General features: G+C 40.0%; 1 protein-coding gene across 1 annotated transcript in view; it reads right to left on the bottom strand.

Annotated features, from left to right (window-relative positions):
* Positions 1–15,716, bottom strand: part of PTPRM (protein tyrosine phosphatase receptor type M) — a 475,520-nt gene that overhangs the window by 11,523 nt on the left and 448,281 nt on the right. The window contains exons 25-31 of the mRNA XM_086472548.1: positions 9,267–9,383; positions 4,452–4,606; positions 4,023–4,158; positions 3,299–3,448; positions 2,657–2,830; positions 1,852–1,905; positions 210–341 (exon numbers count right to left, since the gene is read on the bottom strand). Coding sequence (XP_086328674.1) covers positions 210–341; positions 1,852–1,905; positions 2,657–2,830; positions 3,299–3,448; positions 4,023–4,158; positions 4,452–4,606; positions 9,267–9,383 — 918 coding nt within the window. The remainder of the gene's footprint in view (positions 1–209; positions 342–1,851; positions 1,906–2,656; positions 2,831–3,298; positions 3,449–4,022; positions 4,159–4,451; positions 4,607–9,266; positions 9,384–15,716) is intronic.

The raw sequence follows: 15,716 nt of genomic DNA on the forward strand, positions 1-15,716 counted from the left end.
TCTCTTACCAGAATAAATTACGGGTGCACGCACTTACGTGTGGGTCTAATTTATTCCTCTTTCCCTATGTGTATCTGCAAGCTACAAACCAATTTTTTAGTTTGTTAGCATTTAATGTTGTTTTACAAAACTAATTACAGCCCAAAGCTGTTCTGAAATGCTGAGGCACTAGCACTTCTCTTTTGAATGGAGCAGTTTTCTGGACTTACTTGTGCAGGATCCACATCATTCAGCATAACTATTGAAGTGCAGTGATAATCTAGGACCAGTCTCCAGAAATCTTTGACAGTATTTGGCAAGGGATGCTGTGTCACTATAAAAGCTGACGGTTGCTTGTAGCTCTGCAAAGAAATAATGAGATGGTGAGAAGAATGGTAAGAAAGAAAAATCCATGTAGCAGAATGCCAGTCATAGCCCCAAAACTTTGTGACTGAAAGCATTATTTCTATTTTCTATATAATTAATACATCGTTTTCAGCTCTTTCCTGAGATCTTATATGCTTCAAAGTTAATAAACTGTATTTGGGCAGAATATAGCTTCTGCAGATGTTATATTTCTGAAATGTATTTTATGCCACAGGCATAGGGTAAAATCATCGCAGGCTTTTGCCTCCAATGCAACTTCTACAAAATTTTGAGCAACAGTTTTGTTTTGAGCTGTTAATGATTCATCTTGGCTGTCTGCACTTAGCTGTTAATTTGAATGATGCCCATGAAAAGAAATATCTAGTTATTTTTCAGAAATATTGCTGACATTCTGGTCTATCTGACAGCAGCGAGGATACCCAGGGGATAAATTTCAGTGCCCTTTGTTTTTTTTTTAGTACCAGAGTATGTTGTTGACTGAGCTGTTTAGTGTTCCATTGTGGATCTCATACTAGCATTTTCACTTACGCCCCCCTGAGTGTTGAAGGCCAGCGTGGCCAAACTGGGGCAATTGTTCAGAGGGGCTGCCATTGCCTTCATTAAGGAGAGCAGGGAAGCCTCCACATGCCTTGAACTGAAGTATTTCTACAGAGATACAATCTGATCAGCTATTTGCATCTTTGTTTCAGAGACAGTCACTGAAGAGACCACAGAAAATTAATCCAATGTGTTTTGGGGTACAGATGAAGACAGGCAAGACTTCAGTTCTTTGTTTTGGTTTCAGTAAATTGCAGGTAGCAGGTATCACTGGTTGCCGTATCTATCAGGTATCTATCCTACTGGTCCTGTCCTGCTGGAGGTTGCATGCAGATGAGAGACACTCGAAGGGCTCTTTGTTGCTCCCTCACTCGGAAGCCCCAGCAGTTTTTTAGGGAAAACCATTCTCAAAATCATTCTGATACTGAATAATGAAAATTATGCTTGCTACCTCTAAAGGCTTACATGAGGTGATCCGACTGCATCTCAACTGATGCAAGTGGAGAAGGTGAAACGCATCATCTTGCCTGCAGGAGACCGTTTAGAAAGAGGGACAAATGTCTGCTCTTGCCCGTCAGTGCAGGGATACTGGCGGAGCCTGGCTAGGGCACTTCAGGTGGAAAGCAACCGAAATCACCTCCTCCCTCAGAGCCTTTTGCCCAGACACACTTTTGGATCCAGCTCATTGTTTCAACAGTGAAGAAGGGATGCATTTTCAAAGCAAATATTGAGGCACTGCTCCTTCTGAGCAGTACTTAATTTACAGACAAAACAGAACTGAACTCTCCAGGAAAGAAGACAACGTAATTGCAAGGTTGTAAATTGCAGATCAAGGAAACTCCATTCTAATATGAAATGTCATTGACCTACTGTAAGAACCTAGAGAAGTCGCTTAAACTTTTGTTCTCGGTTTCTCTACATAGATAAACATAAAGATAACACACCTACCTTTTCACAGGAGTGTTTTGAACTCAGGCTTATTTTAGGAAAATGCTTTGAAAACTTGGAAGAAAAGAAATGCAAAACCTGCTATAAACTGTTATTACTCCAGATTCAGTTTTCAAAAAGGCCATTTACAATGTGTTCCTTCTTTTCTAACCTCTGTTTTCTTGTTGTTTATGTGTTTGACAACCCTAATTACTATAGCTCTAAATTGTCATAGATAGGCTATAAATATCTACAGACTGTAAAGGCGGTTCAAGTGTCTTTGTACTGATATTCTATTAGCAGGATTAGAATTACCATAGATGCATTAGAAAAAAAAAAATCCACACACACATGAAGAGGAACCATTCATTCAAATAGAAATAAACCGAAAGACTGAAGTAATGGCTTGTGTACTATCTTGTGCTGATAGACAATTTTTTTTTTGGTTAATTACTGTTTAAATTAGAAACAAAGGGAACTGAAATATTGCGGCAAATCTTATTATTCTATTTAACTGCCTTACTGTCTTAACAGGTAACTTTTTTTTTCCTAGGCCAGATGGTTAAAAATTCAAGCACTAGGGAGAAATCCAGACACATATAATTTATCAAAACTCCCTGAATTGCTCTCTGAGCATGGATTTGGAACCTTGGCTGTGACATAACATATGTGGGATCCTAAATGTACTTGGGAGTTTAAAGATTTTGTGCCATGTTTTTGGAAAACAAGCTAGAAGGATTTCAGTCTTCTTATGCTGACTTCACTTTCTGGCATTGCTCAGTTTGCTTATTCCCTTTTTATTATTAATGATGTAACGGAGACTTACATCCATCAGTGCAGCATTAATGTAGTTACTGCTCTCCCCATCTATCGTTATGAGGAAAGGCAGGCATCTGTCTGGAGGCAGAACATCCATACAGCGATTCTTTTCATGATTTCGTGGTAAAAGTGCTATGCTGCAGTCTTCTACACGCAGTGTTGGAGTCACCATATTTAAAGTCTTTCAAAAAGAGTAAACAATACAACAGAAAAATTAACATAGCAGTGAAAGCACCCTAAAATATTTAAGAACAGATCAGCTCAGCATTCAGTTTCAGTGGGAATCAATATGCAGAGAAGTGAAAACACATCACAGTCAGCAGGGTTTTGAAGCAAAAAATCCTGGAAGCATACAGATCTGAAAAATGACCTGAAAGACAGCTGCAGATTAACCTGCCTTCTGGAGAAAGGACAGCAGGACTCAACATACTTCCCTTGAGTAAAAAGAAGATTTTACTACTACTCCATTGCATTCTTTTATGATTTAGCATAATTCAATAGCATTTAGTGACATGTTATTTTCCTTTTTTTGCAGTCTTTCCTTTGCAGGCCTGGTCCAAAATTCACATGGTTATAAGCAAGCACTTAATTAGAAGTCTTTAGTATAGCTGAACTACATAGCTTCTAGCTGATGCTAGCCACAACTTACCCTAAATTCCTCTTTGATCTGGCTGGAGTTAGTTTGAGGATCCAGTTTATTCATTTCATAGTAAACAGACCTAACTTGAGAAGCTGGAATAGATGTGTCCCCACAAAGACAGGCTTCCAGGATAGCATCATGGATGAATACATACTGTTCCTGTTAAAGCAATTAAAATAATTACTGACATAGAGATCAGATGCTATTAGTATTTAGGTAAATAAAAAATAACAATTAATACTGTTGCCACTAATTCTCTCTGACTTTACCAGCACTGAAGCAAGACCAGAAGGAACAACAGCAGCTTATAAAACTTCATCCCACTCATTTAGAAATTAATACAGAAGGATTGACTCTAACTGGTTACAAGTACAAACAGAAGTGCAGTAACACTCCACAAAAACTCAGAATGTTTCTGGTTTCTTCATTCCTCTGCACAGTTCTGCTGGTGCTACCATGCAACTGAGCCTCAACAAGATGTACTCCAGAATGAATTCTCCTCAGATAGGAAACACTCATGATTTTCCATTTTTTAAAAACCATTGTGAACCTTAAGTGCAGCATAACTGTGCGCTTGTTTGGGCAGAGGTTCTTCAGGTTTGTGTGTGGATTATTTTCTGCATATGACTGAATAAACTACCTTCTGGATGGTGCCAACCACAAAGGGGCTCTAGTCTTACAGGCTAGAGTATTTTTTTCTTGCAAAGGCAGTATTCCAGTAGATTAACAATACCTCGGTCTGCACCATGTTAACTCTCCGAGATCGAAGTTCTCTCACGCAATTGTATATGTCTACAACACCTTCTCTTTCTGCCATATCTAGCATGATGTCAATAACAATGAAGCATCCAGTTCTGCCAGCACCAGCACTAAAGTAAAAGAAGAGCACAGTTAATGTTCAGCAGTGTACTGGAAAATGCAAAGTGCAAGGGTTCATCTCGCGGGTACTTGATCAATTACTGAAACTGAGTCTAGCATTCAGGTGTTTGCAGGATTTCAGACTCTGTTTTTCCCTTCTTGCTTATATTTTAGGTATTAAGTTATAGTGGGTAGAGCTCCAGTGGCTTCAGCAACCTGTGTGGGGATTACACAGCACAACAGAAGCAAAAGTAGGTCCTGAGTTTAGCGGACAGCACAACAGAGGGATTTCTGTTCTACCTACCTGCAGTGAACAACCAGAGGGCCAGCATTTGGTGGGCTCTTGGATTTGACCTGCCGTACAAACCCCAGCAGGCCTGTCGCGTGGTACGGTACACCGTGGTCTGGCCAGCCAGTGAAGTGAAACTGCCGAATTTCTCGAATCTCATGAGCGCCCCTCTGTTGAAAAGACAAGGGTTGACAAAAACAAGCTGGAATGTGAAAAAAGCTGGCTGAGAGACATCGTAAGAATGTAACTTCAAAAGCCTGGGCCTTGCTGAAAAGCATCCACCCCCTACGAATACAATCTGTACAGACTGTTGGAGAGCTTTCTCAGCAGGACAGCAAGTTTAAAGGTTACACATCAACTGGTTTCAAAGCCTTACAACAACATTGAGTAACCTAGCATGCGATTGGTTGGAAACTTTTAGTAACAAGACAGACGCTTATCCTTACATTTCAGCACTAGGTTGCTTTGAAAACTGTGGCCTTAAGATGCATGCCACGATCACAGAACAGGTCAGCAGCAAGGCCAGGAACGTATAGCACAGATGACTCCCCCCCCCGCTCTCCACAGGTGTTTTGCTGCTGAGTTCAGGGAACTACAGCTTCAGCATAGTTTTCCTTACCATTTGTCTCCTTCACTGGTCTGAAAGAAACAGCTGAATAGTAAGAAACCTTTTTCGCACCTCCAATCACAGGGGCTGTGTTTGTAGCCCCCCACATGCTCACCCTTCAAGTGATTTGCCACAGTCTACAAGGACGTGGATATGGCGAGACAGGTATGAAGGAGAAGCTGATCGCGTAAGTAATTTCCCATGTGACTTTCTGGAGCAGTCTGGATATTAAAGGTGTGTATGCTAAGTTTGATTTTCTTAGTGCTTGTATTTCCCCTCACCCCTCTAAAATTGTAGCTGCCAGTATTTTATTCTCATTAGAAATCCACAGACCAGAGGCCATCATACATATTTCATAAGCAAACAGAAAAATTATGACATATCATGTCTAGGCTGGACTAAATGTCAGTGATATTAATAACTGGCGGTTTACAGTTTTTCTTCTTAAAGATGTTTTTCCTCTCTTGAGCTGGTTTGCATATAAAAGGTCTAATTCTCTTTGCATAATGAAGTAATATAAGCTTCCTAATTTATTGCTAGTATGCAAGTTAAAGGAGTCTGGGATTTTCAACAGTTGAGAAATTTTTGCCGTGCCAGTGCTATGTGACTGGAGTGGGCTTGGTGTAACTTGGAGTCCTGATGCTCTGACAGCTCAGGCTGGGGCTGTGGAGACTGGGCATCTGCTCAGAGCAATATCCACGCTCATCTCCCTTGGAAACTGTGACACAAAAAGGCAGGCAAGGGAGGAGATGAAGAGCATATGTGACACTGGTGTAGACTGAGGAGATCACAGCTTTGCAACAGAAATGACCTTATATCCTAAAAACCAATTTTAAAACATATTGAAACCCAGGAACAGGCAAAGTAATTTGCATTTTAAGACAGTCTAGCAAACACATCTAAATACAATTTGGTCTCTGTACTCTGGGGATTTTAGAGTGTGTTAGTTAACAAATGTTTTTGCTACTGTAAGCAAGGCCTCCATCTCCGTAAATAGCTGTGTGTAGGTGTGGTATCCATGTCCCAAACACTTTTATTTGGCTCATAACAACTGCCCACAATCCCCCAAGAAACAAAGATCCCATACAGAAAAGCAATGCCATGACGATACAAACCGAGGACTGAAACAAGTACCCCACACGAATTCTTCATGCTGTACACAGCCTTGATTTTCAAGCAATTCACAAGAAGTAAACTGCCCCTCCAAAATAACACGCCCAGCTGTGGCATAGCTCAGGATATGCCCTCTGTATCTTGTCCATTGGTTTTGAAATTGCTGTCTGTCATGCTGACTGCATTTTTGTCTATCGTTGGTAACACTCAGCTACTTAGAAAAGGTTTTGCATATAGGGTATTTTTATAATGAGTTTGCTTATTATACCTACAAAAGAATGATTTCCATGTCTGTAGCTTCCCTGCTGGTTTTTTAAACCCAAAATAGCAACACAACTGCATGAATCATAAAAGCACATGCTCAGCTTGGAAAGACTGTATTTTTTAATTTTTTCTTTCATCTGAAACAAACAGAAAATGGTGTACATTGCTAGCAAACCCTAGGATGTTCAAAAATGCTACAAATACTTACATGGTGCTGCTGTATGTTACTATCTGAGTAATTCATCTGAGTTAACTGTTGTGCTGTAATGGAACTGCTCCAAAGGGCCTGCTTTTATGCACAATGTAAAGTGTACCTAGGAAGTGCCCTTCAGAATCTGAGTGTAATTTCGGGTTCAATTTCCTCAGCATTATTCCCCTACTCCTCAATAATTACCAAATAGCCATTTTAAAAACCAAAAATAAGTGATTAATTTATCTCCAAACAAATCAGCTTCTAAATTGTATTTTAGGAGCAGGTATGAGATGTACATCCACAAATAGAAAAGACGGTCAGAAGGGACGTCTGGAGGTCTCCAGTCCAACCTCCCACTCAGAGTGTATCTGTGGCCAACACTAGATCTGTCTAACTGAGCCCTGATGACCTCCAAGAACAGAGATTTCACAACTTTTCTGGGTAACCTGCTCCAGCACTGCACTATCCTCCTTCTGAAGGAGGTTTTCCAGTGCAAGCCTTCCATGCTGCAACTTCTTGGCCATTACCCCTTGTTTTGCCATTCACTACCATGGAAAAGAATGAGGAAAATTTGGTGCCCCTGATTTTCTAAACATCTTTGAAGTACCTGCAAATAGATCTTCGCTACCTCTCCTCCTCATCTCTACCACACCAAACAAGGCCAGTTCTCTTAACCTCCCCTTGCAGCTCATATGTCCTACATTCATAATCACCTTGGATGTCAGATGTTGTCCCAGAATGTCACAGCCTGTACTGACACATGGGGTTAGTCCACCTAAGGCACAGAACTTGAATTACTAAAGTTTCTGCTAGCCAAATTGTCAAGTCCTTTAGAACTTAGGCTCCAATGTTCAGTGTTTCAACACCATCCTTCACTTAGTATTCTCTGCAGATTTGGTTAGGGTGCACTCTGTCTCATCACGCAGCTTGTCTTAGAGAGGCTGCAAAGTATCAGTCCCAATATAAATATAATAATTTCAATATATCAGAAATATAAACTTGAGAGAATTATGGTGGAAGAGATGTACAGACTTGACCTTCCAGTACCATTGGAAGAGTTTAAAAATATGGAAAATAGGGTAAAAACAAAGGTACTTTACTCAAACTACACTGACACGCTTTTAGAGGCTTACTGAAAAACTACCAACTATTAAAAAGCAGTGTCTAAAGGAAATCTTTTGAGATGGAGATTTTTTTAAAGAAATAAAATGTTTAGTGCCTTTTATCTCTATCTGTTCTAATGCACTTATTCAAGACAGTTTGGTTATGTTCAACTGTAAAATCCTCTAGGTCTTTTTTTCCAGTCCCAGTTAAGAAGTGAAAAGCTAACATCAAAGCATGGGCTTAAAATGTGCAGAATAGAAATCAACCAGTGCTTCATCTACTTCAAAGTGTAGCCACCATTTCTCATCTGTTTATTAAAAATATTTAAATGCAAGGAAACAACAGGCTTGAATGAATTCGATGTACAATATGTACAGTGGTAAACATGATACAATATTTCAGTTCATTCAAACCACATAATTCTATTATCATTACCCTCAGGTTGCTGTTTTGATGCATATTTAAGTATTAGATTGAAGAATAAAACAGGAGAAAACCTAATTCCTTTGTTACTGTGGATGTATGTACAGAGACCCTGTTGGGTTGTCTTTTCGGCAGTTTCATCTACCTGGGTGCAGGATTCTTTGATGCTAAAGATTATGTTCTTCAAAACCATAACTGAATACTATTTCATCATTAGAGAGAACCAGTATATCACAGGTACTGCAACTAAATCAAAAGGAGTTTTCTAAGCTAATTAGTTGAAAATCCACTCATGGTGATACTGAGAGAACATTACTTCAGTGCTTCATTAGGAATATCAAGTCTTCCAAAGAGGCCCTTTCCTTGTTGTTCTGAAACTCAAATGAGTCTTGATACATACAATTAAAACACTTCTGTCCTATAATGAAGTATGAATAAAACCCCTGAACTGACACAAAATGCACGACACACTTCAGCATTGACTGACCCTGCTTGTTCTCACTTTCAGCAAGTACCTTCCTTGTTGATTGTATGTTGTCCATATATTGCAAACTCTCTGGGAGAGCTACAAGATCTAGTAAGCAGCAAATTCATGGCATTCTCCTAATAAACTTTAATACAGCATGCTGATTGGAACTCTCCATCTAAAGATGGATTCCACAAGAAAAGTGAAATTGCCTTGAGAAGAAAATGAGGTTGTTTCAGTTACGTCTGTGCAGATCAGAAACACACACTGGCCCAACAGATAACAGTATTCTCCACCATGGACTTCTGAATAATGGCACATGCAGCCTCTGGTACAGACAGGAAATGATTGTGAGGAACATAAGATGGGAAAACAGTGTTTTTCAATTGATTGCCGGGAGGGAGGCTTCGATTTCTCCTAGGCAAGGAACATCACTTTTTCTAACTCAGGCAGGGGCCGACAGTGATGGAAAGCGCAAAAAAGTTGCTGCATTTAAAGCAAAACACTGATTACCATAAGAGGGCGGTAGTCGTTTACCCAAAAAAATAGCTACAAAACCGGGATGTCAGTCAAAAGATTTAACTTTCCCGTGCTGAGTCTGTGTATCAATTACTTAGTCAGATACCACTATATTTAAGAAAACTGAATTTGGAAACTTACCTTTTCTACTGCAAATGTTCGAATCACGTATTCAGCCAGGAGCTCTGTTTCTATTAGAGTCACTTTAATGTCTTTATATATCTCTGTGTCATCTGGCCAGTATTTGCAGCACTTGACCTTTAAAAAATACAAAAGAAATTAAGGTTCATTTATTTTAGAAGGTTCATACTGAATCCATTCTGTATTCTGTGCAATGATTTCTCTTTTAAAATGCAGTCATGTGCAGAATAGCCACGTTTTCTGCACGTGGAAATGATTAATGTTGAAGTGGCATTGCCTCTTCTTTTTTTAAGACAGCTGAGTTGCAGGTGAGATTTGTGTTGTGAGTAGTGAAGGCAAATTTGTATGGAGTACAAGCTATATTTATGCCCTACACAACTCAGTTACAGTAATTGTTCATTGCCTGTGCTTTCCAACGCAGGGTGTGCCCACAGTGACAACTACCACCAGAGGTTTTTTTTTTCCCTCTAGTTGGTGATTTGTCTCAAAAATATCTTCCTACCTTCTAAAATGAAAATGTGTTTTTCAGACAGGAAGGATCTTCTCTACTGTTAGAAAAGTATCTATGTTCTCAGATTAACGTTCCAAAGGAACTGGTGAGAGGTCAAATGGCAACACTCGACCCCTGAAGTCAAGAGATGAGTTATGCCTGGGCTTTAACACCAATTCACTAGATGACTAGGTGGGATTCACCTCACTTAGCTCAAACTAAGACCAGTAGGACAAAAGCCTTCTAGAAGTGCCTTTTGTTAACTAAGAGAGACTGCCTTCGCCTAGGTGTTTGGCTTCTTGATAGCTAAGGTTAGGCGAGATGAATTCCCCTTTCCCCCATCCTGATTTCAGTAGCCTTCTGGAGCTGCACATTCTTGGCAAATTCATCCTGGGATATGGAGATGGAAAGAAGGTGGGTTTTATGAACTGTAGTTCAGATTCTGTGAGCCCTGATGTGGTCCAGATGGGACGGACTTCACAGTATTTAACATATTCAAATGTGCTCTATTATTCCGCTGTTTTTGAAAGTGGGTGGTTGTGGGGACTGTATATGATGATGTAGATAGCTGACAGATTTCAGAATTTTCTCCTCCTTCCCATTTGTGTGGACAAGGTGGTGGGTGGGGAAGCTAACATTACTTTTACGTATCTTTTATTCTTCTCTATCATGGTAATAGCTATGCTATCACCACTGCATCTGGCCACCGTCCAGTAGTGCCGTACGTGCTAGGAGCAGCATCTGTTATACATCTGCTGCATGGAATGGTTTCTCTCTTTCTCTCACCGAAGGGAAAATTTAAAATGGATCTTTTAATACATGTAAAACTACTGGCTTACTTAAATATACATTTAAATGTGTTGTGTAAAAAAGTCCAAACACTTCAAATATTCAATGGAAAACTGATAGGAAAAAAAAATTAACCTCATAACTGGTAGAGTATTTCTCAAACCCATTTTCATGCCAAAATATTTGGACTACTATCATGTCTAGTCTTGAGCAAAAGGTAAAACTGATGAACGTGTGTATAAGCATACAGTGAAAACTGTAACGCATGACTCAAATGATTTATTTATACAAACTCCAGGTTCAGTATACGAAGGATTATGCAAAGAGTCAAACCTTGTCCTGTCAGATAGAAGAAAATACTTTCCTCAGAATTTGTTTCAAGTGATGTAGCCAATAACCATGTACAACCCCTCTAGTAGAGTGGTCTTGCCATATCAAAGTAGTAATATCGGCTGATAAAATAAAAAAGTTTGTCTGGGCAGGGTCAGGACTTCTGACCCTTTTTCTGACTCTGGCAGGATAAAATTTAAATCTGAATAGAACTGAGTTGAAGGGCTGGAAAAACACAGCCCCACATCAGGATCCTCTTCAGAGAAAAAGAGTAGCCTGGTCGTAAGACCTGGCTCCCAGCCACAAAATTATACAAACATCCTAACAGCTTATTCCTGCTTACACAGCTGACAGAAAGCTCCTGGAGCAGAGCTGAGGTTCAGGTAGCTAAATCATGTTTCCATTTATTTCTCTATGCTTGTCGTCAGACCACATTAGTATTGTCTAAGAAAAATTCTTTATGTTCTTCCATTTCATCTGATATTAAGCACTGTTTCAGGACAACTGGCAAACACCAGGTTACACAGTTCCCTTCCATAGCGAGAGGCTTGGAGCTGAGACACTGAACAATCCTCGCAGCCAGCACTCCTGTACTAGAGGCAAAGGGTAGCAAGACTTCTCCCCTCACCATACTCAGCAGCCAGCAAGCTGACAGGGTGTCAGCGTGGATGAGAAGATTTCCACCAGTCAAGGGCCAAGCCGAGGGCCAATCCCAGGGTGCCTAAATGGCAGGATCTCTGGCAAGCACGTATTCATGTCTAAAGCCTATCTATCAGCTGTAAGCAATGAACAACCATTTCAAAAGCACTAAATGTTGCTGCAAGCAGTTCAGTAGTTGCTGCTGCTATCTATTGTTGCGTCTACTCGATATGTATTCAGATCTTATCCTCTTTGGATGCATTTCCAAAACTCCTATGAAGGAAGCGAAGCGAAAAACACTGAATGCTCATTGTTTTTTCTGCACTGCTAAAATAATCCAGAAAATTCACATTGTTCAAATCCCCTAGGCCAGCAAGCTGACCCTTTTATAGTCATTGCCAGGAACTCTCTAAAACATGGTTTTCCTACGGCTAAGATGATTTTTTTGACTCTCCATGTAGAATAAGGCGATTCACACTGCCATCAGACTGGAGCAGCCCACCGACAACCCCATCTCTGGAGCTGATTCCCTATTCCTGCCTGTTCACTTACCCTTTCCACAGGAACCCGAACAACACGCAAACGGCCAACACACGTAGGAAGGGAGCAGCTGCAGCGGTGATCCTAGTCACAGCACTACTGATCAGCGCATCTCTTTGTTGCTAACTTTAGCCTTGTTTCTTCCTGATGGGTGCCTGCCATCCTCAAAACATCTCTAGTTTAGTAAAATAAACAGTTGGGAAAAAACCCTCAAGCCTGGCTGAATTAAATTGCTCAGCCTTGAAGGAAAACATGCCTGTTTCTAACTTGGTAAGTCTAGACAGTCTGGATTATGACTAAGAACTAGGGACATTTAGAAAGACCAATTTAGAAGAGCGCAGTCCCCATCTTCTTATGTCTCAACTGTTGGATTTGCTTCCACTCTTTTTTTTAAACCTTATTTAAGATGATCCAGTGGAATAATTAGGGTAGCATTGGGGGATGTTGCACAGAAGTTATAGCCTTTCGTGCCTCATGCAGCTGGGGCCCGCCGGGGATTTCTTACTCCGCTGCACAGGGAATTTTGGGCACAGAGCAGATTGGAGCCGAGCAGAAGGATCCATGACAACACAATTTCCTGAAAACTCTCCCAAGTGGAATAGGGGCTGTAACAGCCATGGGAACGGTGCCAGAGCCGCAGTCAGAGCCACAGACCAACACTAAATGATTCACTCACTAGGAAGGGGGGAAAAAACCCACAACTTTTTTTTTTTTTTTTTTTAAAAAAAATTCAGGCTTTTTTCCTACTTTTGGCACTTGTTCTGTACTGCTGCTGCACGTGCTGAGCTCTAGACATGGGAAGCCTGTGGAGTCCTGACGAGCCAAAGGTTAAGTAAATGCTTAAAGACCAGTCTCCCATCTCCTCCAGCACCTCTCAAATAAATGTAAAGGTGTCTTAAAGACAGAAGTAGATTAAATAGCGCAAATCAAAATCAAACTTCTAAATGTTTATTGGATCAGGGCCTTTATTTGTACAAGGAAAGACAATGCAACAAAACAGAATACGGTTTTACTCATCAAATATGAGAAACACTGCTGGTAACATATGTTTGTTCATTTTTTCTTTGTAGCACAGCTTTAGCTACTGTAACTTGACGAATCTCTTCCCCTTTTTATAAACATTTGGTACATGTTTTGCAAAAAACCCTACTAACAGAAGGTTTAGCTAAATAATTGATACATGAATCCAGAACAGAATATTAAATGCATTAGCTTTTTTTTTTCCCCACACATAACAGTAAATACCATCCACAAAGTAGAAAACATAATTTTGAAATCTCATCTGAGCAGAACTATAATTGAGAGTTTGTTCAGATACACCCCACATTTATATCCTAACAACGTGCCAAAAAATACAGATGTTCATCACAAGATGAGATAAAAGGGTGATTGCCAGACACATAATGAAAATGCTCTGGTTTAATCTATTCATCCCAAGGTACACTGTCCAATTGTTCCAAACATGTTTATTTTACTAATAATTTTAAAAATTTGGAGAAGATGACTATCTACTTCCACCCCCTAGCTCCATCCCCCAGCAAAGTTGTCTAATGTGAGAAACTAAGAATTAAAAACGAAGGTGGAAAGTTGTTGTTGCTGCTTCTAAATATAACAAACAATGTAGGCAGTGGATAGCTAATGAACACAAATTGTGACTTCCGAAGCTGTATATTTAGCCATTTGGCAATGTGACACATCTAGCTAAAGGCAGTATGAAAGCCAGGACAGTAATTCATTTACTTAGAGGTTTGGAATAGGAGGAATATCACAGAATTAATACGTGAGCTGGCTGTGAAATATACTTTGTAGTTCATATAGAACAGTTTAAATAACGCTGATTATTCAAAGTTTCCAATTTCCTTTGATTCTGAAATATTCTTAGCAAAAAGGTGATATAACTGGCTATGCAATGCATGGATTGTCGTTAGTGAAGAGCAGTATTATATATTCTAATTTAAAATTAATCCTGAACTAAGTAATGATGATGTCAGACATAAATTTTGAAGTGAAACCTCTAGGATATAAAAAGAAATAGCCAACCAAGCCCGCCAGTGAAAATTTTTAACAGATTTTACAGATGTAGCAAGGATAACATCATATACTTTTATTTGGCTGACTCAAAGTAAAAGGACATCCAATAATTGAAACTACTTTTATTTAAATACTTTTCAAACAAAAAATGTATGGTGATATAAGAACATTTAATAAGTTATAAAACAACCTTTGACAGAAGATAAACCCCAGTCTTTCTTTTTTTTTTCGTTTTCTCCATTTGCTTTTGAGCCAGTCAGTTAATTGACTTAAACCTCATTTTAGTTTTCTAAAAAAGGTATGGAATTGAGAAATATGGCATTTAAGACACCGTTTGGCACCATCAGATGAATGGGTCTGTATAAAGGCAGCCAGAAGTCTTTATGTAGTTCACAGCTCCCAGAGGGGAGGAGATGTCTCCATGAATTTTACTAGCTCAGCCCAACTTCTTCTGGTGACGACTCAGAGCTGATATAATTCTCCACCTTCCACTGTCCTATGCTGCCTGGTGGACGCACTCTCATTCAATTTCTGCCCAGAGTAACTGGCTTTCTGGACATGTCCAGTAGTAGCCATACACTAATGCATTCCACCTGAGAGGACAAGTGCAATCCCTTTGTCCTTAAAAATCAGGTATACTGTTAGCATAGCACCAAGCTGGTAGCTTGGGTTAGAGGAAACTAAACTGACAGGCCAAACCCATGGTGTGGCCTTCCTTTGGCCGTAAAAAGAAGAATTAGTCTAGAAGAATCGCTTTACGGTAAAGGTAACTCAAGGTAAAGCTGTTGTAACGTTCCTGCCTCCATTGTTAGTACCAACAGAAGAATATGGATTGCCTCTATTTCATTGCTTCTGTGTAGGAATTTTGTCTCCCACTGATCATTAAAAAGGCTGTAAATTAGTGTACCTTAGTACAGCCCTGGAGTAAAAAAGGCTGAGCACGGAACTCAAGAAGGGTGGTCCCACGCCAAGATGAAGGATGGTTACAGGATTAGCTGGAGCTCCTCAAAGCCCATCTTAATCCCTTACACAACTGTGAAATCACGGGCATATTGCTCAGATCCTGTGCTCCGAGGACCTGATGTGCCTGCATCAAGCAGAACAGTCTGTGCTCTGAATCACACTTCCATTCCAAGAGCAAAATCATGCCACTAGCTGAGCTACGGAGCACCACCGGGTTAGCGATTGCCTTCTGGCTCTCAAACCCGATCATCTGATGTTAGGTTAGAAAGCTCTACATGTTACTCTACTGGGTAAGGTAAAACTGTGTCACTGCCTCCAGGAGACTTCTTCCTTCACAGAAAGACTGAGAGATTAATTTTACGAGACTGCTGAGGTGAGGGGACTTTCCGTGATGAAGCCATTTTGCTAGCTCCGACATTTCAAAGAACTTGAAGACCTCTCTGCAAACAGCACTTATACTTGCACCCTACACCTTGGCAGCACTTCAGCAGCTAGCCCAATAAGGGCTAGCATTTGCGCATCCTTAAACCCTAAATGCATTTGTCAATGCATTTGTGAATCCTTAAACCTCTTCTATTTGTTTCTCAAAGTGAATTATCTCAATTGGATTAGCAAGCATTAAGATATTAATCTCTGTTGATTAACATTCTTTGAAACATAGCTTTTAC

The sequence above is a fragment of the Leptosomus discolor genome, chromosome 13, assembly GCF_034619465.1.
Source record: "Leptosomus discolor isolate bLepDis1 chromosome 13, bLepDis1.hap2, whole genome shotgun sequence".
Taxonomy (NCBI): domain Eukaryota; kingdom Metazoa; phylum Chordata; class Aves; order Leptosomiformes; family Leptosomidae; genus Leptosomus; species Leptosomus discolor.